Source organism: Topomyia yanbarensis, chromosome 2, assembly GCF_030247195.1.
Source record: "Topomyia yanbarensis strain Yona2022 chromosome 2, ASM3024719v1, whole genome shotgun sequence".
NCBI lineage: Eukaryota > Metazoa > Arthropoda > Insecta > Diptera > Culicidae > Topomyia > Topomyia yanbarensis.
Window position 1 is genome coordinate 436,832,256 of NC_080671.1, and position 24,357 is coordinate 436,856,612.

A 24,357-nucleotide genomic window follows, 5' to 3' on the forward strand; every position below is an offset into this window, starting at 1 on the left:
AAACTACACAACATTTCTCGAGTAACTTATGATTATGGCTAAAGTCAACTAAAGTTAAATCCTTTCTCTTTTGTTCAAACAAAGAACAAACAACAATTTCCTCTCAAAGTGATTTTCGACATTTGGCTTTTGCACCCTAATCAAATGTTAGTCGAGACTTGTATCAATCATGTAGCAAACAGGTCTTGAACAATAATCTTAGGTTTTGACATGAAGGTATTCGGTAAGATATACTCGCCAAGTTGAGTTTATCCTTAGATGGTAATGTTTATCCGTACATCCGTGTGACGTGACCCGGTTGTCAGGCATCGTAACGACCGATGGAAACCAGTTAAACGCCAACCCAATCTGAAACATTGTTCAAAAATAGAACGCCCCTCGCAGACAGAGGATATTTACAGCGACATGACTCAAGTCGCCTGCGCTTACCATCAGGTGTCGGCAGCCGCGTCGCCCGTCACGACCGATTTGGAATGTAGTTGTTCGTTTCATTCGAGTAAACTGTCCTGGTAGATGAAACACATAATAGCCAAAATGAGAGAAAACATTGTACCACGTACGAATTCAGTTGTATACCGAAAGTGGAGTCGAAAATTTGGAATATAACACTATGTAAATTTTATAGGTACACATGTGTTACGCCAGAAAGTAAAACTGGTATGCGCTCCTCGTAAATCAACATGTGGTGTTGACTCATGGATCTTCCTAATATGAATTGTCTTCTCTTTTTCGCATGATTTTTTTTCTACAGGTTGCACGAAGAGATTGAACAATTTTACGCCCACATGATACCGACGCCGACGGAGCATGCGCTGAGGGTGCAGGTGGTCGCCCGGATAGAGGCTATCGTGTTGAATCTCTGGCCAATGGCACGGGTAGAAATGTTCGGTTCATTCCGTACCGGACTGTACCTACCCACGAGTGATATCGGTAAGTTTTAAACCCCTCCGATCAATCCCTTTCGAAAGATCTAAATATCGTATAAACTCTCCCACAGATCTGGTTGTCATCGGTCGTTGGGATAAGTTACCATTGCGCACTCTGGAGAACGAGCTGATAAATCGTGGCATTGCTGAATCGATGTCGGTTCGGGTCCTGGATAAGGCGTCGGTTCCCATTGTTAAACTGACCGACCGGGAAACCCAGGTCAAGGTGGACATCTCATTTAACATGCAATCCGGTGTTCAGTCGGCCGAATTGATTAAGGATTTCAAGCGGAAGTACCCGGTTCTGGCTAAGCTGGTACTGGTACTGAAGCAGTTTCTGCTGCAACGGGATCTGAACGAGGTGTTTACCGGGGGTATTTCCTCCTACTCGCTGATTCTGATGTGTATTAGCTTCCTGCAGCTGCACCCACGAGCCAATCTGAATCAGACCACTAATCTCGGGGTGTTGCTGTTGGAGTTTCTGGAACTATACGGTAGAAAGTTTAACTATATGAAGACTGGTAAGTTTTGTTCGCATAATATCGTCAAACCGACACAAACAATTGCATTTGTTTCGTAGGAATAAGTGTTAAAAACGGTGGCCGGTATATACCAAAAGAGGAGCTACAGCGAGAGATGATAGACGGTCATAGACCTAGCTTGTTGTGCATTGAAGACCCTTTGACGCCCGGCAACGATATCGGGCGATCGTCCTACGGTAAGTATCTGCAGTTTCGACGTGATTCATTTCTAGAATAACACATTATTTATTGATTCACCAGGTGCCCTCCAAGTGAAGCAAGCCTTCGAGTACGCGTACATCGTGCTCATGCAGGCCGTTTCCCCGCTAAACAAATTCCTCAACGACTGCAACCGGCAAAGTATCCTGGGGCGAATAATCCGCGTCACCGATGAGGTGATCGATTACCGCAAGTGGATCAAGGAAACTTTCGAATCAAGACTGATAGCGGCTCAAACCATTGTTCCCACGATCCTGAACGATCCGCTCAACCCGCATATTCCACTACACCTCCAGCCACAGCAGCAGCAGCAGCAGCATCAACTGCAACCGGGCCACCAACAACACCCACAGATAATCTACACCCGACGGCGGAACAGTTTATCCAGTGTGGACACCTCCGAGGAAAGCATGGACAGCGACGGGGACTCGAACTCGGTGTCGCGGGATATTTCACCGACGAGCATAAACCGATCGCCGGAATTGGTTCACGATATGCACCATCCGAACGGTACTAGCGGGGGTGGGGGCGGTACTGTGGTGGTGCTTACTTCGCACATCCCACAGCAGCACCCGCACGAGGTGCTCATAGAGGAAAATAATGTGATCAACTTGGCGATGGCCCAGCAGCAGGCTCTGGATGGTATCAACGAGAATCAGATGATCAGTTATAATGTGAGTACCTATGAAGACGTTTCTTTTCGTCTGTCTGAAAAAATTATGATCTCTCCTTCCGTGTGTCTGTTGTTCGTCTTCGTCAGTCTGTCTCACGTTCTCGGAATGCACCGTCTTTGAATACTGCACCGTCTCGAATGACTTTGTTGGTTGTTTCGAGCATATGCGTGGCGGCTAAACTCTTCCATTTTTTCAACTCTTTAAGCTTCTTATTTTGTTGTGCGGTGTTCTGAGCATATCATCCTTCTCTACTCTCTGGTTTAGTTGATCTGCGTCCTTCCAGAAAAGTGAGATTGCTGCAAACATTTATTTTGATAGGCTAAACTGCTTATTTGTATCTCGGGCATTGGCGAATAGTTGGATGGTGATACAATTCTGGCAACTGGATCGGAGCATCGAACACGTGTAAGATCATAATTAAAGTATCCAATGTAGAGCTTCTGGTTCGTAAAGTATTAACGAGTAGAAGCGTGAAGTTTAGACTGATCTTCATGTGTTGCGAGAACATGGTTATGCAGAAAGTCGGAAGGAGCGCAGATGTATTTACTCTTTTCCCGTCTTTATTCCGTGTTATTCGCTGTACACATATCAATCTCTGGGTCGTTGCATAGTATGTGTTTGGATGGACTTGATGGCATTTCCTACAGGCACCATCTTCAGCCTTTACTTACTTGACCAAATAAGCCATAATAGAGCAATTACCTATTAGTAGATCAGTGATTACCTTTAGTCCGTGTTCACGTGAAGCGAGGAATTCTTTAGTTCTTCTCTTTTAGCTTTGAATAAATAGTCTTGATTGCGAACAGAGTGGTATGGCATCAAAGTGTTTGCCTTTCATACCTTGCTTCCGAGCTTTTCCTTAAGATTGATAGGTCCAAATCCAAACGATGGCTTAGGACCTATGAAACGAGAGGAAGTTCGTCAAGTGCGTGAGCAGGTAATTGGTAGCCTTATCCATCAGAATTTGCTGGAAGTAATAGACGATTTTGAAATCAAGGTTACAAGGCCTTCTTAACCCGACTTGGCTATATAGATGAATTAGAATTCCTTGCCCTTTGGGTCATTTCTTAGCAGATACACAGGTGTCAACTGCATATACCTCTGCTCGAAAGACTAACGATAGAGAACCTAAAATCTTGTTAAACCTATAGTAAAGACCACAGCCCCCTGTTCCCACACCACAGTTTCAGTTGAGTCATCAGTATAATACTCTAGGGCGTCTTCAGGAACTGTAACAACCTCGAATGTAAGATCAAAGACTTTCCTTATCGGCATACTATCAATGAATGTGCAACTCTTCCGACACAAGGTCCAATATTTTAAGGTGCCCCGTAAACCCCCGGTAAATACCAACAGAAATTATTCATACGCAAGGCACTATGTGCTGTTTCCTTTTTAATAAGGACATGTAATGGTGCCAGATTTAGCATTGCTTCCAAGGCAATTGTTAGGACCGATTTGATTGCCCATGTGATTGCTAGACAAGCCACCCTGTAACTTCAATAGTTACAAACATACTTTTTTGTTTTTCACTTTGGGTCATCACATCATTAAAGCATATGCAAACCATTGGTCTGATAAATGACGTGTATCATCAGTTCGTCAATTTGGTATGAATCCCAATTTTTCCCCCATAGTCGACAAACCATTATGCATTTTAACGTCTTTTCCTTAGTTCTTTGGATATGCAGATTCCTCAACAGTTTACTCTCTATTATTACCCAAAGAAATGTACCTGCGTAGCAAATTCAATAGTGGTTCCAATAATGATAGATGGTTTTAGTTTGAGTTAAGATTCTCACTTTTGTACCATTTTACAAGTTTAGAGCAGCTTGAGTACGATTCATCCTTGCCCCTAACGGCGATGACAATGTCGTCTGCGTGGAATCCGCTACATACTTCATATCCCAGACCTTCCAGTTCGCTCAGGAATGCGTCCACTATCCAGCAGAAGGGGTGACAGTACTCCTCCTTGAGGACCGCTTCTAGTGGTTGTCATGATTATTGTCACCTTCCAGCGACGCTGTCAAAGTCCGGCAACAAAACATTTCAGTTATCCATTCAACTGTGGAACGCAATATCCTCTTTGATTTAGAAGCACGCTGACTCGATTCGATAGCAGTATTTTCGATCGCTCCCCCAATGCCGATTAGGAGCGATATTGCGATTTCTCGGATTTGCCAGGTTGACAGGCAAATTGTTTATTATTCAGTGGATACCTTCTTATGTGCGAATTTAATATCTCTTCCATACCTTTTAAAAGAAAAGACATAATTCTATTTGGACTGGACTCTCTAGGTTGGTCAACGTTTACCTGCCATTGTTATCGACAGTATCCTAATCCCCCTCTAGCATACTGGCACGTACCCTAAGGCATAACTCCACCGCCAAATTCGTCTTAGATTCGGTAGAGAAATTTTCAATCGTTTTTGAATGAGAGCTGGATATATTCTCTTCAAACCTGAAGATTTGTAGAGCTTGAAAGATTTCCTTGCCCACCTGACCCTGTAAGGTTTGAATACTGCTTATCGCATATCGATACCGACGGTCGTAGCATATGTATTTGAGAGGATTTTCTGATTCCGATTCACTGACCCGTTAAGACATGTTTTGATGGTCGGTATGTGAGTCATTTGGTTTTCTCAGTTTGCCGAGCTCGTAAGAGTGATCTTTGCTGAGAATCACCCGAATACCCCCTCGCAAAAACCACTTAAGGATTTCCTCATAGATTTTCTAATAATTTTATTATATTAGGTCAGATCCGTCTTGTGGATCTTTGTTGATCCCTTGTCCCTGCATATATGGCCGATTTAAGGGGTTACACCACTGTAGAATACGAAAAAATAGGCATCTTTTGGGAATTTTTCTTGACGCAATAAAGAAGTGAATCGAGATGTTGTAAAATGGGATTTATGAAACTAGTTGTAAAGCTCAAAAAATATTTTTTTTAGAGTTATTTTGTCACAAGATGGCGCCTGTGGGCACTTTTTTGGAATTTTCAACCTTGAGTTTAAAACTATTTTTTTTCTCGATTCCTTATAACAACAGCAAGCGAAGTACGAAGGATTTTTTTTCTTGATATTTTGGTTTTTCGCGAAATGGCGCTCTTTTTAGTAAAAAAAAACGCATGTCATAGAAGTCGACACAAAATCGATGATTAAAAAAAAATACTAATAAAAAAGTAAAATCCTGCGTACGTATCTGACGAAATCAATTTTGAATATGCTGTAAAAATTTCAAAGCGATCAAAAATCGTTTGATCGTGTTGTTTCCGGCCAGTTCAGGAAATGTGGTTTCAAGAAAAACGCCGTTAAAGCTTTCGGCACGCTCGGGGTATACATAAGAGGCGTTGCGGCAGAATTGAAAATTTGAATGCACATTTGCCAATTGGTGTCGTCTTCAATTTTTCGTGTATGATTTTCAATTCTAAAGTCCAACAAAAAATTTCGGTTTTTTAAAAATGCTACGATGGTCGAACCCTTTAACTTTACTACACGTAGGCCTCATACTCCTATTCTCTCAAGGTTATAGTTCCACCATAGAATTTATTTTTTCATAGCATGTTTCGTTTGGTTGGTAGACAGCTTTTTTCATACGCAGTTCATAAGTTCCTTTGCAACTTTGTGGAGATCTTTGGAGTCTTTCGCATTTACCTGGATACCCTTCAAACGACGTTCTACTGGATTGCATATAGGTATCTCAATTTATCCTCTTTGGGAGCCCAAATATTTCATCAGTTCTTTTATCGGCCTTTAGATATGTCTGTCATCCGATGAGAACGGCTCTTCAAACACATACCTAACCTAAGAACTGAATTAGGCATATCAAATTCTTAAATTCAGAACCCCTTCCATGTTCAAACCCATCATGCCTGGGGATACTTCCACCCTATGATTTAGAATTCGCCTGCAATATGAATTTAGATATTAAAAAAGATTACCAGGTTCTTTCGCTGTTTTTGCATGCCGCATGATGAGCCCTCTTCTCACAGTCACGTCGCCTAGTGACAAGAAGAACATTTACTTCTAGTCATTAAGTGACGAGTTTTTGTGTCGTAGCCAATGATTGGGAGAATATGCATCGTACAATAGTTAACCAAACTTTTTAGCTCCGGCTGTGGTGGATTTCCTGTATCGTGAGCAAAATGGGTTGAAACGACAACAAACTTTTGGTGTTCTCTCTGTTGAAATTTCTACTATTGCATACACTAGGTCCCTGGAAAGAAATTAAGTTAATGGAAAAAAAAATTAATGTCGTTCGCAAAGAGCTGGGATGGTCTTGGGTGACCTTCTGTCTTTACAGTAAAGCAACCTACATCTTTGCGTTGTAAGTCCTCGAACACGATCTTCTACTGTTCATAGTTCTTGGATAAGTCTATTTCCCTTCGATTTCATCATGAAATTTTTGCTTCGGGCTGCTAAAGAACCTTTTGTATGCTGAAGGTTAATTTGAATGCATTTGATAGCATGACAGTTTTTAGATGGCTTTGAAATATGAAATATTTTGAAAATTGGTATAGGAATTGTTGAATGCCTCGGTTCGCGGATTTTTTGAAGATATTTTTGCTTTCCTGGATTACGGAATCACATGTTTGTCATTTAATCGTAGAACTGTTCGCTCTAGAAGTCCAGTATTTCAAAATTATTTGATTAATGCAATTCACAGCTCTTTCCATATTCCTGGACCAAAGTTTTTAGTTGGGTCTTGATTTCAGAAGTCCAATAATGCAGCTTTATGATTCATACTTATTCATTTCCATTCAGTCTAAAATCGCCGCTTGCTGCATCAGCAAGTCGTCTTTAATTCGCTCGCTTCATAGTTGCTCGCCTCCAAGCGTCCAGGGCATGAATATTGCTTGGTTCCATTTAGCTAGATCGAACTACTTCGATCGCTGCCCGCATCTCCTTCCTGTCTGATTAGCTTAGAACTTGGGGTAGACTTTGTGCAGTTCTGCTTGCTTTATCGTGGATGACGATCGGGATGTCCTGTTATCTGAATTTGCTGGAAGAAATGGTGATAAAAGTTTTCCTATCGGTCACAGAGCTAAATTCGTTATGCATGAATTTTGCGTAGCACGGACTACACTTCTTCAGTTTCAAAACGACTTGTCTTGTGGTCAATATTCGTTCGTGGATTCTCTTCGGTTTACAAGATTGTCATCTGCAGAAAATTACGCATCTGCTAGCATCCAGATTCGGATGGGCTTATTCGATCGGTACTTTATGTCCGTCAATGAGCTCTATCATTTTCGGCAGTTTGGCAACTTGAAGAGATTTCCGAATTCAAAAGGTATACTGTGTCGCTTGAGCCTCGGTTTTCACGTCTTCGATTGAACCACCAGCGACAACATCCACCGATTTACCGATGAAGAATGAAACTTTATAGTTAATGGTGCAGCGTCTTCACATGTCAGCTGCAGGAACGTCGATTTGCTGGGCCTATTTATTCTGATAGTCTTCTATTGCTTGATTCTCTGGGTACACCCCTACTAGCTATTTTGAATTACACCACCAAGCGTTGGAAACTATTATGTGGCAATTGATTGAATGGCGGTGCGTCGAGGGGTACATCGCAATATCTTCCTCGTTTTGAGACAGCGCTTCAATCACAGCCTCTGGATCAATCGTTGATACTCTGATCGCCGCAATGCAAGCTGCGTATCTTTTCGCGTTGATTCGGGTGTACCTGGTTAGCACTGTTAAGCAAAATCAGTCAGTTCATGTTTCAGCGATTTGTGATTTAGGGAAACTTTGCCATGCTACTGCAAGTGGTGGATTTCCTTCAGGTGAACCACGAACTGAGGCATCATGTAGTTCGGACGACGAAGAATCATCAGAACACTCGGTTTGTCCTGATTTTGTTAAATGCGAAAACTGCCGGCAGGCTGCACGCCAAAGAGATCGCTGATAATGTATCAGCTTCTTGTAGTTGGTGCTTGTGCGACAAACCGAAACGTTGAGAGATTTAAACCGCTCACCAATGTATTGTAGTCAAATATTTCCTCTGGTACTCGTAGTTTCCGCCAACCAGATAGGTCCGGCTCATCTCAGCGCATAGTTGACAAGTTTCAATAGTGTTATTCCACGAAATGCATAAACCGCGGAACTTTGCAACGAGGAAACGCGTCGTGGTAGGATTTCTAACATCGACTAGTCTCGATTTGCGATGTAAGTGCTCTAATTGTGGAAATGGCTGCCAAGGCGTATTACTCGATTTGAAATTGATTTAGCAATAGCGGTTCTGCTATCTGCTTTATCAGCTTTGCCAGGCAGTAGACTCGAAGCCAATCTGACTGCTGACGATACAGCGGTGACGGGGTATCTACTTCCTGATGTAGGCCGTAGAACAGGCGTCTATGGATGAGGGTCTGGCCAATATTGAGTGCGGTTCGCCTATTCCACTTCGGGTGATGCGAGCTGATGGTGCGGATAAGTTCTTATTTTACTTTCGCAGTCATTTTTCACCTGTCGGAAGTGCGGATGAAAAGTCATCTTTCAGTCGAAAGTCACACCAAGGATTTAAGGCTCCTTCCGGAATGGAATTGTGGTTCCAGCCAGATTGACTGAGCTACGGAAACCGACTGGGTCTGCCCATCGACTGACAGCTTCAGTCTTGTGCGACCAATCCTTTTTCCAATAGCTATAAGTATAATATTGTCGGTGTAGACAAACACGTGTATACCTTTCGTGAGTGTGCCGAAACGGAAGTCCACCCTGAAACTTCGGTCAGTGAGGTGCTGCTTGATAAAGCAACCAAGATTCCCGCGAACACCTCATTGGTGCAGCTGGCGAAGTACCCCTTCGCGCTATACAGTTGTACTGCCCATAAAAGCATAAGAGTCCCATATGGATTTTTTGTCCAAAATGAGTTATCTGTTGGACTGTATCACCACTGAACCACAATGCACAAATAAGATTATCAGGTTTGTTTAGAAAATATCGAAAAAATACCAAAACATGGTTGTCCCATTCATAAGGCTCAATGAAAATGCAAATCTTGAACAGCGTTTTTCTCGGCTTGCAGTTTTTCAATATGGGACTCTTATGCTTTTATGGGCAGTGTAGGCCTTGGCGATATCTAGGATGGCGATGTCTGCATGCAAGCCGTTGGCTATGGTGTCACTATTTCACCGAGGCAGCCTAGATATTTCCTGTGCTGAGTCTCTTACGGAATGTGAACTGTCGATGGTCGAGAATATCTTGTTGCTCGAGGAGGGTCTTCAGGCGCCTGTTTACCATCCTTTCCATCGTTTTCACAATACAGGGGAGAAGATTGATGGGTCGGAAGTCATGCGAGCTCCCGGTTCCCTCGCAATTCTTCGAAATGGGAATCGTGGGTGCGGCTCTCCAGCTGTCTGGGAAGGACCCACCTCCCCATATCCTGTTGAATCCGCCTAGGAGTGCTCGCTTGCCAACCGGGGATAGCCAACGTTGTTGAGTCCGGCAGAATTGCCCTTTGCAGTACTCAGGATGGCTAGTTCCTTCCCAGAGAAAGCTTTGTTGTAACCTTGGCTAGCATCTGGTAGGAATGTTGTAGGGGTAGCTTCTATGGTCCTCTTCGTTTCGTGAAAGGCTGGTGGGAGGGAAAGAATATCAAAGTGTTGACCGATTGCGAAGGGTTCAAATGTGGTGGTACCCGTTGACCGATAAAACGAGGCCGTTTTGCCTCCTTTTGCCGCTTAGGGCATTGATCCTTCTCCACAGATCCACAGTCGACGAATCGGAGCTGATCCCGTCCAAGAAAGAAGCTCAGCTGACCTCCTTGACTTTTTCGATGGCCTGGTTCGTAAGGGGGGTAAATTCGTCGATCTCTTATCCCATACATGATGGTCAAGGGGGATATTTTTAAGAGCTCGAAGAGATTTTCGTTTATCTTCGATTGCCCTCGATACTTCTGGGTTCCACCAACAAACCGCTTGGCGACGCCGCGATGTCGAAGGAGGCACATGACTACAATCGGGAAGTGATCGCTGTTTCCATACCATCCGCAGGCTTCAGCGATGGAGCTAGATGGTTAAACCCCGAAGCGAATGTGGATCGGCACCGCAGAAAGGTGATACTGCCGTCATTTAGCGTCACAGCGTTGCTGCTGTCAATGGCATCGATGATGACATTACCGCGATGGCAACACCTTCTTGAATCGCACACTGTGTGATGGGCGTTGCAGTCGCTCATGAATAGGAACGGGGTCTGTTGATATTTCTAGCCATTACAATGAGGTCTGTGTCAAATTTCACCGACCCCGATGGCAAGTCAGTTCTGGTTCCTAAATCGACCGTCTGGTAGAGGTTTAGCTGATTGACAAGTGTAACGGCGACTACACCAAGGTGATGGATCTGTGTCGCTGTGTGTCTCTTGGATGGCAAGGCAGATGAGCGCAGAGCGGGCAATGATGCCATGGAGATTTGCTCTCAAACCGTCGATGCTCTATTGGATGGTCAGTATGCAATTTCTTCCATCGGGTTGAAGTTGGATAGGAGCTGGAGCTATTTCTGGCCGGACTGCTGCTGGATACCATTTGGATGAGTTTTCTGGAAGTAGGTAGAACAAGTGGCGACGAGTCCGCTACTCGTGTACGTTCAGAGCGTCTTTGGACTGTTGCTGGTGTTTCTGGTAAGGTACAGCAGTTGGGTTTCTGGTAAGGTACAGCAGTTGGGTTCAGGTGGGTTAAGAGGTTAAAGGGATTTACCCGGGTTACCCGTGCTGGCAACCATTCGGGTTTCATCGGATGTCTCCGGTACATGGAGAAGGAGGCTTTTTAGCTGCACAGTGAGAATGATTTGTTGTGAGCTGTTTTGAAATTGACTTTTTGTTCGGTGACTCTATCACCGCGAAGGTAGAATGCGACTTCAGTGGGGCCGGTCGGATTACGGAACTGCTAGAACTTTACCGGGAAAGCCTCTTGTTCTCCGCATCGGAAACCATCGGGGACTCATCGAGTATCTTCTGGACTTTCCGAGTCAGGGGCGACCCGGGGAAAGGGTCTTCTTTCATGTACGGTGTGCAGGTTTTATATTTGCCTAAGTAAAACCCGAGCCCGCACCGGCAGCCGCCGGGAGTAAATCGGGAGAACCCAGAACGTCCCCGGTCAGAGTCGACGCGATAAAGTTGTTTGTTTGGTTTCGTCTATTGAATGTTTCTAACTGCTGGGTCGAGTGTTGTTGGGTTTATTCAAAGATCAGGTTCAAGTAGTCAACATCCAGTCGAAGTTCTTGGCATAGCGTGTACAGTAGACTGGTTCAATTTTTGGCTTTTAGCTCCACCAGGCTTTTCTGATTCCTTTTATGGCCCTTAGTAATTGTGCAAATTTTGGTACCGATCGGTTGTGTTTACGGGCCCTCCAAAAATTTCAAATTTATATGGAAGTGAGTTTGTATGGAAAATCGGTTAACATTGAAAATAAATTCTTAAAAAATCACCTTATCAATCAAATATTCAGAATACTATATATTTCTAAAGGTATTCTTCAACTGGACACATTCGTGGAACTTTAAAGAAGCAGCATGACTTCAAAACAAGTGGATTTTATTATTAATCATAGCAACTCTGTTTGAATAGCTATATCTGCCATACGCGAGCGGTGGGCGGCAAGTCTAGTAACACTGATATAACGATGTAGCTATTCAAACAGGGTTGCTATGGTTACTAATAAAATCCACTTGTTTTGAAGTCATACTGCTTCTTTTGTTAATAACTTTTCTCAACGAATTTTCATAAACTTGCAATGTTCCCCGAATGTGTTCAGTTGAAGAATACCTTTAGAAATATATAGTGTTCTGATTAATTGAATGATGAGGCGATTTTTAAAGAATTATTTTTAATGTTACCCGATTTTCCATACAAACTTCCATATAAACTTTGAAATTTTTGGAGGGTCCGTAGACACAACCAATCGGTACCAAAATTTGCACAATTACTAAGGACCATAAAAGGAATCAGAAAAGCCTGGTGGAGCTAAAAGTCAAAAATTGAACCAGTTTAATGTACAGTGATGCTGTTGACCTAGAGGGATACCAGGGAATAGTAGAGTCTACGACCGGCTAAAGCTGTGTTATATCGGGTGTAGTTTGGGGTTGCGTTTGGTTCTAGATTTGTCAGTGCCAGTTTTCCTAGTGTCTTTCTCCTTCTGGCGGTTGGATCTTTTAAGCTCCGGTTGGTTGGACAGATCAACGGGGGCTAGTTCGATGAACTTCCCTTTTGTGGGTTTTTCCCGTAGAGGCAATGTCGTCGTAAGAAGTGTTCTCTTAGAAGTGGACAGACGGCTTTTGCTGGTCGTTTTTGTTGTTTGGCACAGTGTTTTTTTAGATGATTAATTGTCCGATCTTATCTTTTCTCTTGGGCCATGAGTTCTTTTTGAGCTGCTAACTTCTTTTGTAGATGGGCTATTACTGTACGCCGTCATCCTTCCTGTTTCCTTCGGTGATCTTGACTTAGCTGGGGCCTTGCCACCGTTTAGTTACTAGAGCTCTTGCCTCTGAGAATGTCAAGTTTTTGATTCTGATCTTTGCGATCTGTTGTCCTCGACAAATTTGGAGCACTTTCTGCTGCGGGTCGAGTATTCTTTTCCGCAGTTGATGCAAAGGCTAGGGTTGCTGCAGGGATTTTCTTAGATGTCTCGTGTCGTTGGCTGTATCTCAAAAGGCGACGGAGTTGGGGCATAAAAGACTGCCCTGCCCGAAGCGACCGCACTTGAAGCACATTATCGGCAGTGGATGGTACGAGTGGATACTAGTACGCAGCAGGCCGATGAACACGTTTTCCGGGAGATTCGAGACGGAGAAGGACCAGGATAACCAGTGGTGTATTGATCGGTTTATCATCAAGCATTTTTGTTGTTATACGTCGAATATTCGTAACCCCCTGAGCCTTGAGCTCTTCCAGAAGTCTGGCTTATTCAATGTTCGAAGCTGGCACAGCGTCTAAAAGGACATGAAGGCATTCTTAGAACGGATTCTAAGCACCTAGATCCTCTAGCCTCCTTCGTTGCGCTCGCTAGGTTTTCTGGGTTGATTCCTAGTACTGCCTGTGCCAATTTCATACCGAGGAAGGGATCAGCTGGAAGGCGTTGTTCGTCGTTTGTCTTGTTACGGGGTGCAGTAATGGCGTCTGTTGGACTATTACGTCCCCAGAATTCATGTAGCCAGGAAGAGATCGTCTAAGGGAGAGTCCCCCCCCCCTCATCCAGGGGAGAAGGCGTGACATTTTTCTTGATGACCGAACTTGTGTTCACTGCCAGTTAGCCAAGCTTTAGTCGGTGGGATTCGTCAAGACACTCTCGTACAGGTTCGCTGCTTCACACGCGTACAAATAGCCGACGGTTGGTAATTTAATGGAGGCGCAAGTTTTTCACAAGATTTGAAAATACAATTTGGTGGAAACTTAATTTGAAAATTGGATTTGGTGGAAGCGTGATCGGATTTAGCGATTTTAAATTTAAAATTTTGGTGGTGGCGCGAGTAGTTTACTTATGAGTGCGAAATTTTTGATGTTCAATTTTCTCGCAGAAAAGCCGTAGTATGGAATATTGCTGATTTAGGTTGGGAACGGCCCTTTGGTGGGACAGAACCGCCGGGAAGCGAGTTTTGATGCACTTGTTTTTCGCACTACTGATCGGGTGAATGAACACTGTATTCGTGTGAACTATCGTCGAGGTAGCGAGATATTACGGGGGTTGGTGTCGAATAGCAGAGAAAGATCTGGGTGGCGTAGGCCGAGCACTTATTTTTCGGGTGATAACGCATCAGAGCGAAAAAAATGAATCCAACCGGTGCGATCTGTGATTTCGTTGATGATGAGTGTTGTGTCGTTAGAGATTTTTGTACATTGTTTCCTGTGGCGCGTTTTCTTGCTGCAGAACTCACACGTAGGGTCACAGCGCAGCGTGATTTGAGATTTGGTAACGCCTTCTATTTGGTATTGAAAATTCGGGTAAGAAGGAATAGGTCTCGTCACTTGCATTTTCACGACTCGAACATCGATGGAAATACCCGTGAAAAATTCTCCAGGTTTCAAACTCAACAGAATTCAGCGTTCCGTACCGCGATACGGATTGGTTGTAATGAAATTATTGCTTGTACGTGGGGATAGATCGTGTGTATCTTGATTCTAACATTGCCATGCTCAACAGCGTATTGCATGTTATTTTTCATAGCAAACATTCCGCCATAGCCAATGTTTTAAACGTTACAACATTACGAGTATGGTGGAATTGAATGACGACTTCTGTAAGTCTAAACTGCGTTTGAACCTTTAATAAATGTCTCACTTCACGAAAACTAGAGCGGATTGAGTGAGTACAAACCCGAAGCCAGGTTGGCTCCCGCTAAAGGCCGATCCTACGGAGGCGCTGAAAACTTGAACTACTTCATAAATTAATTGGAATAAGTCATTAAATAAGTAAAAATCAGTGAGCCATTTTCAGGTACTTTAAATTATTGGTCGAAAAACGAACTGAAAAAAAAACAGCCAATGTGAAAACCAAAGTGGTGCAAAACTAAGTTTCCATCAAAGGTGCTAGAAGAACATGCTACGGCCCTGTCAGTTCCATTAAAATAATTTCAATATATTATGTTCTCAAAAGTAAATCGAAAAAAAAAATATCGTACGTGTTTGAGTTGCACAACACGAAAACTGTAAATTGTGAACTTTATCGCTCTCTTTATCTCATGTAGATTCTCCCCACAATAGGCACGGGATCTAGCATTTCTGATCTTTATATCATCCTAAAAATTCTTTGCGCACTCGGCATTCAAAATGTTCGCTCACTGGAGAAAGGGCTAAACCTTGCAACAATAAACCCCGTGCTTAAGTAGATCTACGCCGGACGAACTCAAATCGATGACCACACCGTCGATCTCAACTTTGTGGGCAGGCATGTAGATGTGGTTGTTTTTTTTTGTGAAATATTTTAAGCCAGTAATGTCATTTGCTTATCTACCAATGCCGCAACTTTCCACAATTTCATTTTCATCTGTACAGGCCCGTAGCATGCAGCTGGTCGTGCTGGCAATAGTCAAGGATGCCGGGTTGAGGAGAGCGCTAAAATCTTTATTTTCTTTTTAAACTTATTGAGGATAACTCACCAAATTAAGTCAGGCTAAGTGTGACATTTCCATGTACACAAATTAATTAGTCGAAACGATTAACAAAGAGGCGCAAAACTGAGACTCTGCCAAGGACGCCAACAGACCACGCCACGGCTCTGATTGGACAGTGTTTAAAACAGACGTCCGCTGTATTGTACTGAAGATTATTCAAATTTTACTGATAAGCTTCAAATATCTTGATAGTATCGGTACTTCATTATTTACGCTGGCTCGGGACGACTGTTATTTTTCGATTGCTTTAGTTGCAAAAACACTGGCGCGGTACATGTAGACAGCAGACTGATGCTAGAAACGTTCCTTTGAAAATCGTTGTAGTTCCCAAGTGTTTGTTGGTCAGAATACTTTCGAGCAAGTCTCCGTCGTCCGCGAATCGTTTTGATCCCCGTTTCATATAAACAAGTAAAAGCAATCAATTTACATTCTAACTCTTCTCTATTCTCCTCCAGATGAACAACCGACGCAGTGCGTCCTCACCGCATCAAATAGTCAGTGGTGGTAAGAACGCTCCGATGAACATTTACACTCCACGCAGCAGTTCGGAGCGAATGGCTCTCAGCGGAAATGGAGGTGCTGGTATCGGTGCCAACAATAATAACAACAACAGCAATCAATCCACCGGTGGTAACACCCTGGTGCGACATAACAGCAAACATCGCCGGTCGGTGATTGGTCTGCTTGGGCACTACATGATCAATCCGAATAACAACGTGAACATGATCAACCTGACCAGCAGTAGCAGTAGCAGCAGCAACAACAGCAAGGACGAGAATCTGCACCAGAGTAGCGTCAAAGAACCGAAACAGCAAACACCGAGCCAACCGTTGTATAGCATGAGCAAAAAGTCGGCACAGCAGGCTGTAAGCACCGCGACGTCCTCCTCCAAGCGCAAAAAGACCATCTCGCCGACTGACAAGAAGGGTGGCCCACTAGGCGGCGGCGGCGGTGGTAGCAACAGTGGCAGCGGCATGGATAGCCGATGATAGCATACGAGGCATCAGCACTGTGCACGGTATGTGCACTACTGCTTCTAGGGGTGAAGAATGTTTGGCCGGAAACCCGGACTGTAGCTTGTTTTTTCCGCAATCGGCGCTACCCAGTTTTATCGCGAAACTACTAGAAATAGGCTAGTACGTGTGTATCAAACAGTGCTGGAACATCGGTGAAGAGTATAGTGATGTAACTATATCATATACAGTTAAGTGTGAAAAGCCAGATAGAAGTATTGTCTTTTTTGCGGAGAGACTCTCTGCCATCAGCAGCATAATTTCGATCTTACTTTTTGTCTCAGTGTACAGTAGCTATTTGTATAGGACTTTCATCGTTATAGAGTACGGATCTTCTTGCGAATAGCAAAATTCATCCATTTCCGCGCGTGTAGTCACTGCCCAAAAGACGACCGGACGTTTATCCCCGTCGGAAGAAAACTAATGAAAAAACATAGTCAGACTAAAGAGAATAGACCTTCATAATACCAGTTATTTAGCTAGTAGCATTAAAATATTAAAAGCTCATACGCGCGTGATAGCAGCGTGTGATTATTGTTTAGCAAGTACCCATTAAAAGTAATATACACTTTTCACTCACCCACTCAAAAAAAAGAAGATAGAACCCATAAACTCACGGCAGATCTAACCGGATAGATTATGAATTAGAATCATCCCCCCGCCCCAAACACTCGTCGTTCTTTGCCACCCGTCGCCAACAAACGGGGCCCCGTTATAACGCGAAGCATTCAAACAGACAGGGATCGATTGGAACGGAAGTTTTGTATTAGATTGTTGGTACTCTTTGCGGTGGCCATTGTATTTATCTGTAAGAAAACACGTAAGCAGCGGGCTACTTTCGCCGAAGTTAAGTACCATGATCATTATTGTAAACCGATTGCTCGCATTTTTTTGTTTTTGTTCCGTTCGTTGTGCTATCCATATCATGCACGGTTCAAGTTTTGGAGGAACACAAACATGTCGCTAAACGTAAGAGGACATAAGAAAAAAAAAGAATACAAGTGGTGAGAGAAGAATGAAGCCTTCTTTGTACGAAGATAAAGTCTAAGCAGTAATAATAATAATAATGATAGTGTGATGATCGAGTAAGATTAAAACTGAAGAAGTAGCAGGTCGAGGGCAGCCTTTCGAGAGAAACTGTTTAAATGTAAGATGAGCAGCCCCCGGCCGGAGCAATGTAAGTATTTATTGGTGTTTTAAATTATCATGTTTAATTGAACTGGTTGTATGATATTTAGTGGAATGTTGAAAAATTTCGAATTTTTATCTGTTGGTTAAAAGATGCATTTTCAGTTTGACATAAAATCTATTTTTGTTTTTTTTTCGTATGATATGCTAAATTGAGATTGAAACGAACAAACCGATTGGAATTGATCAATTAGTTTGGCGGTTCCACTTCACTTTAACACAGTTTCACGTGCATTAGCAGATTATTCTCACCTGGAGGCTCCATGTGTCGCTGCTAGATGCCGAGTATTTGTAAAAAATGCCGTCTATTGTCGGTGTGTCAGTGGTTTTTGATTAACATATTGCTTTTATACAGAAAATCCTGAAAATCAAAAACATTAGTCTAATCCGTTTCGAGCTGGCGTTCCAGAATCTATGTTTCATAATATGTTTACAGTCTATTCATCAACTGCACCCTTTGTTTATATTTTTGAATAAATCTGCCTATTTTTTCTATCCTTTTGATATTCTGGATTGATTTTGAAACAGATTACTCAAGTTTCTCAGTCATTAGATACATGAAGAATTAAATTTGTATTTTGGAAAATAAAGATCCAAGTTGCAGCTAGCAACAAGCTCAACTGCACCATATCATTTTGCACTTCATTAATGTCCACTAAATATCGTAGATTCCACCCCCTTTAAAATGTGCAATATTTCTTGCAATCCTATCTGATACGTGTGTATACTAGTTAAATAAAATATAAGAGCTTCGTATTTATGTACCAGCCAATTATGCACGAACATGTAACTTTTCCAAATATTAAATTTAACAAAAGACATCTCAAGTTTTCATCACCTTTCTATCTGTAACTGTTTGTATGTATCAAGTATCAACTCAAGAAAAAGAAAATGAATAATGGATCCATACCATTTACCGAAATATTTTAGAAATCCAACCTTCGATGCGAACACCCAGAGATGCATTCAGTCGTTAAGTTACAACTTTCCATCTACTAGATATAACAGTTGAAAAACGCATCACCTTGAGATGAATTATTTATATTTGTATATGATTTTGTTAGACTTTTAATGTGTATTTTATAGGATGCTTTTCAGGAATTCATAATTACGTGCATACATACAAGAAAATACACTTTTAGGTAGGGTTTCATTCTCTATATATTTTGTATGTCAAAATAATAAAAAGCAATTAATCTGTACAGCTGCGAAAGTGATTTAACTACGTAAATCAATGGCACGCCTACCGCGTGCAAGTTCAACGATAGTGTCGCAGTTATCATTGTTGTTATTATTACTTCGATCCTCTCGTAAACGTCATAGGGAATAAGGTTTTGCGATTGTGGACAGTACGATGAAAACGTCGATCAGCAGCGGGGACAGCTTAATTTTAATTTCTCTAATCATTTCGCATCTAGTCGACAATCAGCAGAGCAGCGGAGAGCGGCTGGGCGAAATCTATATTTTATCCCCCACTCATCATTACAAAATACGACGCTTGCAACAAAACATCCAACGTAGCTCGTTTGCAGGCAACATCTTTCTCTTACTCAATAGTGATAATGATAAGAACTAATTTACAGCACAGAGCAGTAACATCTTGAGCCGTATAGAAATACAGAAAGAATAGGCGAGGATAGGAGCGGTTCGGGATACAGAACGGGAAAAAAACGATGAAAAACAGTCATTTTGAGTACAAAGTCTTTAATCCAATAGTGGACATGAAAAAAAAAATGTAATTTATCTGTAACATAATATTTAAACTAAAGCAAAGCAAACAAAAAAACGTAAAAATGTAAATAAAGAGAAACGAAAAAAATCGAAAACTACATGGCAGTTCAGCCAGAAACACAAAAACACTCGTCGATCGTTTTTACTACTAACTGGACTAAAACAACCGAACGCATACCCTTTTCTTGTTATGCTTGCTTGCGAAATTAGCCTGTTGTGGGACAAGCAGTGCACTCGAAACCGACTTACTGGTATTGTGCAAGATGTGACAGAACATCATCAAACGATGTTCGCTCGCGTATCAACCGTTTCATCAACTGCAGCATCACTAACGTGCAAGACCTAACGTGTTTTTTTTGAGTGAGTTAGGATTAACGTTTCGACTGTGTGGTCTTCCTCGGGCCCGAACAGAATCCATGAACTGAGACCTGGCACTATAATGCCCGGTGCATACCTAGACAACGGTTTTATGCCTAAACGAGCGACAACGATCAACCTGCTCTCATTCACAACGGTGCAAGCCGATGCTATTTGCATGGATCTATCCGCGGCCTTCGACAAAATAAACCATGATATTGCAATAGCATAGCTTCGCTGGGTCCGATCCTACATATCTCGATGGAAGGCAACTCCAAGCCAGCATTAATGACTATGGCCCTTATTATTGTTCTCACTTACACGTTCACTTTCACTTCGCCTACACGTCACTTCACTTGTTTTTACCTATTACCGTTGTCACCTAAAGTGAAGTGATGAAAATGAACACCGTGAAGTGAGAGTGACAGTGAGGTGATGTTCGGAATAACCATGGCGTGTTATTCATACTTGTCTGCTTCTGTCGATTTCTTTTTTAGCAGAAACTTTGTTTTTGTATTGAATTGTGCTCTGATACCGACAGTGAAGAGGATTATTTGGTAAAAGCAAAAGTTCTTATTTATTTTACTTTAGAGCAATTTCTTCCTAGGTAAGTGCTTTACTTTTAACCATTTGTTTTTTTTATGACTAATTGTACCTAACAGTAATCTTCATTTTTGTTTGCACGGATAGCACATCGCCAAGCTGTCCAGAATGTACGGAGGGACCGGTGCCAATCCGTTGTTCTGAACTCACAATGTTTCCATACGACAGCGAGTGTTTGGCCAGGACGAAAGAGAACTTCCTCGCCCTCGGGTCGGAAGGTCGGGAAGGTTCAGGATCAATCAGCATCAATGAAGGCTTTAGTAACAACATTACCACCAGCTCGCTGCTAAAACATAGTTAGCCAAGCAACGGCAGTAACAGCGACAGAAACCAGCAACAGATAGATTAAACTGGTGGGGCTCTAAACAAAGTACCAGCATGTTTATCCACGTCTCCAATCGACCACCGACTGCGACAATCAATGAGAATGAAGAAACCCAGTGCAGCGGGACTTTTGGGCGTTAGCAGGTCAGTTCTAGTGAACAGCTTGATGTTGAAGAAATTATGCAATCCCTGCTTTACTTTCAACATGAACCACTAAGTCGGGCATTAAGAAATCCGACATGTATGCGGATCTCGAAGGTAGCAACGGTATGGTAAATTTGAACGTTATGTCAACCAAGCTCCGTGGTATGGTGGATGATTACGTGTCCGTTTCCAGCGTAGTGTACAAGGTAGCAATGGTCGTTCCCCCGAAGGATGCAATAAAGATAGTACCAGCTCAAAAGGTGGTACCGAGCGTTAATTCGACGAAAGCCTTTCCCGCACTGTCCGAATCCGGTGGCAAGCCGGATGGTCCCGTTAAACCTGCCCAGTGGTTTGTCGCTACTAAGGTGAATTCGTCTTCGCTCCCACTTGGAGGTGGTGGCTCAGATGCCACTGGTGGAACAGGAACAGTTTCATCGAAAAAGAAGCTCCGGCCTCCAACCTGAAGGAGGAAGGCAACTTTGTGAACTTGAAAGCTCCAACTGGAAAGAAATCTGGCAGGGTGAGGATAGCAAAGACAAGAACGACAGTAATACTAGTGTGATATGAAATAACTGTTATACTTCCAGCTTTTTAAATGGCTAATATTTAAACGTGTATGTCTTCAATAAAATAAAGTAGATAGTAATGTTATGCCCGTATGTTCGTAAAAATATTCATTCGTTGCTTTTTATCAATCAGCGTGATCGTTTTGGTCATCATTACTACCAATTGTTGCTCGCCCCATTTCGAAGTCAAACTTCTGCTTTTTCTATAACTTTTATGGTTTTGGCAGTCCAACACAATTTGCCGTTTGCTTTTCGAAGAAAGCTTTCCGGGAATTTCGTTTGGTTGCTCGTCCTCCTTCTCGCCTTGCTAAATGACTTGTTCCAGGTTCTTCAAGAGCTGCATTGTCATGTGCTGCCTAACTTCAAGGTTGCTTGGATCCTCGTTTTGTTCTTCGTTACAAGAGACTATTGTACTGTGTGATGATGGCGTTCTAAAAACAGAATCTAGATTAGAAAGTGTTACTTATGCTAGATAATTTCCTAGTTGTTCGAAATTTTACCATTGTGATTAACCGTTCTCTCAAGAAGGCGTATTATAGTTTGCTCCAAATCATTAAACGAGTGCAACGTATTTGACCCGCCGCCAGTGACCGTTGATTCACCTCAATTGTGCTGCAACTTACGTTTCAGCTGCAGTTATTTGTCGGCCAAGACCTGGAAAAAACAGCAAGCAAAACAAAAACCAGAAGAAAATAGGGCATTTATGTGTTTCAATCAGAATCATCAATCCTAGCAAATAAATGCATAGAACAAACAATACTATTAAAACTGCCCAACTTACCTTTTGTCAGGCTGCAACGGCACGGGTGGGAGGACACAAGCTATTCAGCGTACTTGTAATAGTCCACCAGAGAGAAGTAACCGATTCCATCGAACTTATATATTTACTTCCTCTAGCTAGCTCGGGATTGTTGACCATAAATCAACGAGGCAGGTAATTTATCGCTTGTTCACTTTTTCCTGCTAAAAAGTGTACAAAGATTTACAAAAATAATAAAAAAAAACAATTCAAAATTCAATCTTTGAACTTACTCCATTCTACGTGACTGCTTTTCACCTTTGAAAATGATGGTGGAAAAAATACACGAGAAGTGCCATTTTTTTCGACAAAGCGGTCGTGGCGTGACGTTCATAATAACACCGAGTTCATTCAAGTTGTCACTTCGGATGAACTCTTACACATTTTATCACGAAGGTGACACCCGGAATAGGGTGTTGATCACTTCACTTCGTTTACACCGTGAAGTGATACCCGTAATAAGGGCCTATATCTGCATAATTTTTCGTTATACCAGGCATCCCGCAAGGCAGTAATCTAAAGTTATTAAAGTAAATGCTTGCAAATGCTCAATCGTCACGTTTTCGTGAAAACTTCATGCGATCCCGCTAAACTACCGTTTGTTCGACTCGAGTATTTTATGCGTGTTTTTTGAAAAGGGCCAATAAGCATACTGTCAAAATTCAATTTGAGAGGAAATTCTGGCCAAACCATCAATCGCCGATTATTAGTGACAGCAGTAAACGAAAGAGAAAACTTTTCTCTTTTATAAAATACCAACGTCCACTCTTGGCTAGTTACGGTTTGTCCAGAATATTCTCTCAAAGTGAAATTTGACAGTATGCTCCCTCCCCTAGGTTGACGGGTTTGACGGTATTGTAAACATCTTCAAGCATATTTCAGAGTCAGTTTTAAAGAAGCTCTGGCAGACAACTGCTTTAAGATGGTTATTGCATTACGCCTCGATAGTGGTGCATCGAGGAGACCGAGAGGGCTTATGGGCCTTTTTTATGTTTTGTGTTTTTTCATACTCTGCACCAGCCCAAACTAACAGCCAACTAAGAGCCTGTGCACACTGGCGTGACCGATTGGCGGGTCGCCGTGGATTGACTTTTTCTGTGGGTTGTGTTTGCAGACATTGTTCAAAAGCTTAACGGCAGTCTTTGTGAGCACGGCTCGCAGTGGAAGTCATTGTGTGTCGATTTATCGGTCGACCTCGTCAACGTGCACAGGCGCATAAAAAAAATAACAGTAGAACCCTATTAGTTGTGTTGTGTTGTAATAATTGTAGTTTTTGGTACTAGTGTACAATTGTGTGCTAGCCGTGTGTCTATCTGTGTATGTGGGCGTCTGAGTATTTGTGACATATGGACCAAGGAATGGATGCAGAACTGGCTTATATGATGGAATAGTTGGTGATCCTTCTTGGGATTCGTTGGTCACTTTTTACTGGTGTTCAATTCGTGCATTTGATTCGATTCATTCGGATTGGATAAATGAAGGTACGATTAATTTACCGACGCACGTCAATCATCCATTCCCGTCCAGCATAGCATGAGAAACTTCTAACGGAGTTAATTGTCATTAATGGTAAATATATATATATATATATATATATATATATATATATATATATATATATATATATATATATATATATATATATATATATATATATATATATATATATATATATATATATATATATATATATATATATATATATATATATATATATATATATATATATATATATATATATATATATATATATATATATATATATATATATATATATATATATATATATATATATATATATATATATATATATATATATATATATATATATATATATATATATATATATATATATATATATATATCATTTTCTGGCATATAGACGATTCCAAGTAGTTTTGCTGCATGGTACATGTGTTGTTCAATTAATATTCAATAACAGCACTAACTCTACTCTTTATTTTATTTTATTTATTTTCGGTCTCATGCGTCATATTCCTCTGATGACTTCTCCGAGTTAATTTAACATAAAAGGGCAACATTGCTGTCAACAATGACTATTCGCTGCCATCAGACGTCGCCAGGTTTTAGAAAAATTGAGATGTACTTTCATACTCAATTGAATCAGATAAGTAGGAACGAACAACAAACTGCAAGTAGCATATTACACATGTCTTATTTTAACATCATGCATAT

General features: G+C 41.8%; 3 protein-coding genes across 6 annotated transcripts in view; 2 read left to right on the top strand and 1 right to left on the bottom strand.

Moving 5' to 3' along the window:
• Positions 1-19,496, top strand: part of LOC131685553 (non-canonical poly(A) RNA polymerase protein Trf4-1) — a 61,625-nt gene extending 42,129 nt beyond the window's left edge. For 3 of the 4 annotated variants that reach the window (XM_058969360.1, XM_058969362.1, XM_058969361.1), the window contains 5 exons: positions 752-930; positions 998-1,447; positions 1,507-1,644; positions 1,709-2,340; positions 15,892-19,496. In XM_058969360.1, coding sequence (XP_058825343.1) covers positions 752-930; positions 998-1,447; positions 1,507-1,644; positions 1,709-2,340; positions 15,892-16,425 — 1,933 coding nt within the window. In that variant the 3' untranslated portion in view covers positions 16,426-19,496. The remainder of the gene's footprint in view (positions 1-751; positions 931-997; positions 1,448-1,506; positions 1,645-1,708; positions 2,341-15,891) is intronic. The other variant, XR_009304832.1, reaches the window with a different exon arrangement.
• Positions 1-24,357, bottom strand: part of LOC131685555 (glycerol kinase) — a 515,121-nt gene that overhangs the window by 92,778 nt on the left and 397,986 nt on the right. The gene's annotated exons all lie outside the window — the stretch shown is intronic.
• LOC131685557 (uncharacterized) lies at positions 20,029-21,424 on the top strand. The gene is made up of 2 exons (XM_058969368.1): positions 20,029-20,332; positions 20,416-21,424. Exon 2 carries the CDS (start codon positions 20,892-20,894, stop codon positions 21,258-21,260), a length of 369 nt encoding a protein of 122 aa, XP_058825351.1. The 5' UTR covers positions 20,029-20,332; positions 20,416-20,891; the 3' UTR covers positions 21,261-21,424.

Bases quoted from the DNA above. Each gene is read 5' to 3' on its own strand.
- LOC131685557 (XM_058969368.1), top strand. From the start codon at position 20,892: ATGTATGCGGATCTCGAAGGTAGCAACGGTATGGTAAATTTGAACGTT.